We start from the raw sequence: 3,258 nt of genomic DNA on the forward strand, positions 1-3,258 counted from the left end.
CTTGAATAACTCACCGTCTCCGCAATCCACCGCTCGCACGGCCCACACAATTGCAACCCAAACTGCACATAACATCCGTCTGTAGACCATCAACCATCAACTTCTTCTTCAATGAAATCTTACCAGCCCTTCTGCTAACCTAAGAAAAACTGATGGGGTGCATATAGCAGGCACACCATGTATAAATTGTAAGGGAATGTTATCTGCTTGCCGTTCATTAGGGGGAGCATCCTGACGAACCACCTCTGAGCCATACGATCTCCATCAGATGAATGTCAGTTTTCACAAAGCCCCCAAGAAACCCTTCAAGGAAGGAAGTGGCATGGCAGTTTCTAAAAACCGGAACCCTGCCCCCCTAAACGCGGTAAAAACTGCCACCACCATCCCCTTCTCTTGCTATGCTGTTCCTGGCGAACGGCATCCAGGCATGCGCGTAAGATATTTTTTTCTCGGATACTCGTTTTTTAGATGTCGGAGATACACCATTGACTGTGGAATCATCTGTGTGGATGTATAGATTGTAAGATTTTCTTTCCGTATACTCTGCTTTTTAGATGCCGAGATACAACTAGTAGTAGTATTGACCGTGGAATCATATGTGTGGGTGTGAATGTTGTGTGAAGAACACGTGCATGATTATGTGCGGCAAAACCTCCGGTACAAGACAGGTGGCTCCACCCCGTGCCGTCCACCAGATATTCCGACGGGTTGGTGGGGTATCTCCGTGGAGAGTGGGAGGAACGAGTGGTCGAGGGAGACGGGGTTGGAAGCTTCAGAGCCAGGAGCGGGATGTGGAGAGGGGGAAGAAGACAAGCGGAGGTAGGAGTTACCCGGACGCAAAATGGGTTCGGTAGGAGTGATCTGAACGCAAGAATTTGATGGTGCACCAAGGCCTTCCAGATCAAAACCACCCCCCGTCGGTCCTCGCCACTTACTGGTAGTACATCTGTTCCGTCTTTCGCCGAACACGCCTCGCGCGCCGAAGCACGCTACCTGGAACTGGAAGGTGTTCTTCCTCCTCCGCTCTACTGTGCTCCCGTGGCGCGGAGATCCAACCGGAGCTGGACCGACTCCTTTTGCCGGTGAGGAACCCTAACTTGCTCCGACTGTTTTTTTTACAGTGTTTTGTTCTGGTGTTCTTCCTTTTTTCACGTGAGCCATCCAGTCCAAGTCATGCTTAAACGAAATAAAATTTGAGTTCAACTGAATTCCCATGGCTAACGCTAGGTCCGCCCCTGCTTGTTCATAGTTCAGTATCATTTTCGCGTAAGAAAATGGTACCAATCTGGTGCTGCCTTTTGTCAGAGTAATTAGCATAAAATTGGTCATTCGTCAGAGTCGGATTCAGTTAAGTTGTTAACTGCTGAATCGAAGTGTTGTTTCGGATCCTTTTTTAGCTTAACTCCACTGGATCTCTCATAAATGACGGCAAAAGTGTTGCTTTCATTTCTCCGACCATATCCTCATCCCATATAGCCTGTGGAATTCTTCATTCCTGCGCAACTCTGTAAATTTTGTTCGCTCCTCTGTTGTTGCAGAACCAGTGTGCTAGCTACTGAAGCGGCCATGGAAGTGGTTTCTTCCAGTCACTCTTGCTTGGCATTTCATCAAACACCTACCAGTGCTCGGAGGTCTCTGGGCACTGGTCTTGGTCTGCGGCATACCAAGTTTGCTCGGCCAAGAAAAAGCGCAGTTCTCTGTGTTGGGAGAGCTTCAAATCCTGGTGATTCAGGAAAGCTGCATGTCAGCCGCAGCTTCGATGTAAGCGATGTCGATGCTGCCCTCCAGGGCATCTCCAAGAAGGTAGGCCAGATCGAGAAAGTGTCCATTCCTGGTCTGCCAGAAGGGCCAGACAGTTCTCAAATCAGCACTGGTTTGTGGGAGTGGAAGCCGAAGCTGACGGTATACTACGAGAAGTCTGGCACCAAGAATAGCAAGGCGCCAGCAGTGCTTTTTCTACCAGGTTTTGGGGTGGGCACGTTCCATTTTGAGAAGCAATTGATGGATCTTGGCCGTGATTACAAGGTGTGGACGATGGATTTTCTGGGACAGGGAATGTCATTGGCGTGTGAAGATCCCGCTCCTAAGGCCATGGCGGAGGAGGATGAGGAATCATATTGGGGTTTTGGACAAGATTCACAACCATGGGCAGATGAATTGGTGTACTCTGTAGACTTGTGGCGTGACCAGGTCCAGCACTTCATTGAAGAGGTACCATTTTGGAAAATTTGTTGTTTCATCCAGTATTGTTTTTGCTAATATGTCTTTCACGTTAACAAATCTTCTTGTGCTTTGCACTCTCTGGAAGTCCTGCGATAATTAGCAAGTTAGCTTTTTTACGGAGCAAGTTAGCTATTTTACCTTCATCATGAGTGGTTGTTGTTAGATCACCAAGTGGTATTTTCTTAGTAGTATACATCTATACATAGACTTGTGAAAATGTTGTTATGGTCGGCTGGTCAAGAATCACAAATATCATGTATATTCAAACTCGTCATAGTTGCACAATTGAGTTCTTGCTTACTTGCGAATCTCCCAGTTGGAACACAATGTAATCATCTTCTTTGGTGTTCTTTGGTGCTTGATGGCTGTGTGCATCGCAATGATGCAGAGGCCGGGGTTACCCTCCTTTTAAAAAAAAGAAAATCTTCTTTGGTGCTCACTAATTCTTGATGAAAGCAAAATGATGTATCGTTAACACATCCTGTTTGGTGAATGTTTCTTGGTTTTTCGTCATACGATTAAGAAAGGTCCTGGGAATATAACTGATCTATGTGGTACAGGTTCAACTTTGCTAGTTGTAAATGTTAATGCGTCTCCCAGGACTGTTATGCCAATCATACAATTTTTTATTTGTTTTCATACTATTTAGAATCTTCCTATTCACAGCCAGTTCGGTGACACTCTTCAGCTGTTGGATTTATGTCTCATTTATCTTATTCTAGGTTTATAACCCTCTTGCAGGTTATCGGTGAGCCAGTTTATATCGTGGGAAACTCTCTTGGAGGTTTTGTTGCTCTATATTTAGCTGCATCCAGCCCACACCTTGTAAAGGGGGTCACATTGCTTAACGCAACGCCATTTTGGGGTTTCCTTCCCAATCCTGCAAGATCTCCTCGTTTGTCAAAGATTTTTCCATGGGCTGGGACATTTCCTCTTCCATCAGTTGTGAGGAAACTTACTGAAACAGTGTATGTGTTACTACTTATTATGTTTCAGAACATAGACATTTTTTCAGTGAGTAGTTTTTTATGGGAT

The 3,258-nt window shown here is 45.7% G+C and overlaps 1 protein-coding gene across 1 annotated transcript in view; it reads left to right on the forward strand.

Annotated features, from left to right (window-relative positions):
* Positions 1–752: 752 nt before the first annotated feature.
* LOC123156353 (pheophytinase, chloroplastic) overlaps positions 753–3,258 on the forward strand; it is a 5,542-nt gene continuing 3,036 nt past the window's right edge. Inside the window, exons 1-3 of the mRNA XM_044574484.1 lie at positions 753–1,082; positions 1,539–2,211; positions 2,965–3,191. Coding sequence (XP_044430419.1) covers positions 1,567–2,211; positions 2,965–3,191 — 872 coding nt within the window. The 5' untranslated portion in view covers positions 753–1,082; positions 1,539–1,566. The remainder of the gene's footprint in view (positions 1,083–1,538; positions 2,212–2,964; positions 3,192–3,258) is intronic.

Source organism: Triticum aestivum, chromosome 7B (assembly GCF_018294505.1).
Source record: "Triticum aestivum cultivar Chinese Spring chromosome 7B, IWGSC CS RefSeq v2.1, whole genome shotgun sequence".
Classification (NCBI taxonomy): domain Eukaryota; kingdom Viridiplantae; phylum Streptophyta; class Magnoliopsida; order Poales; family Poaceae; genus Triticum; species Triticum aestivum.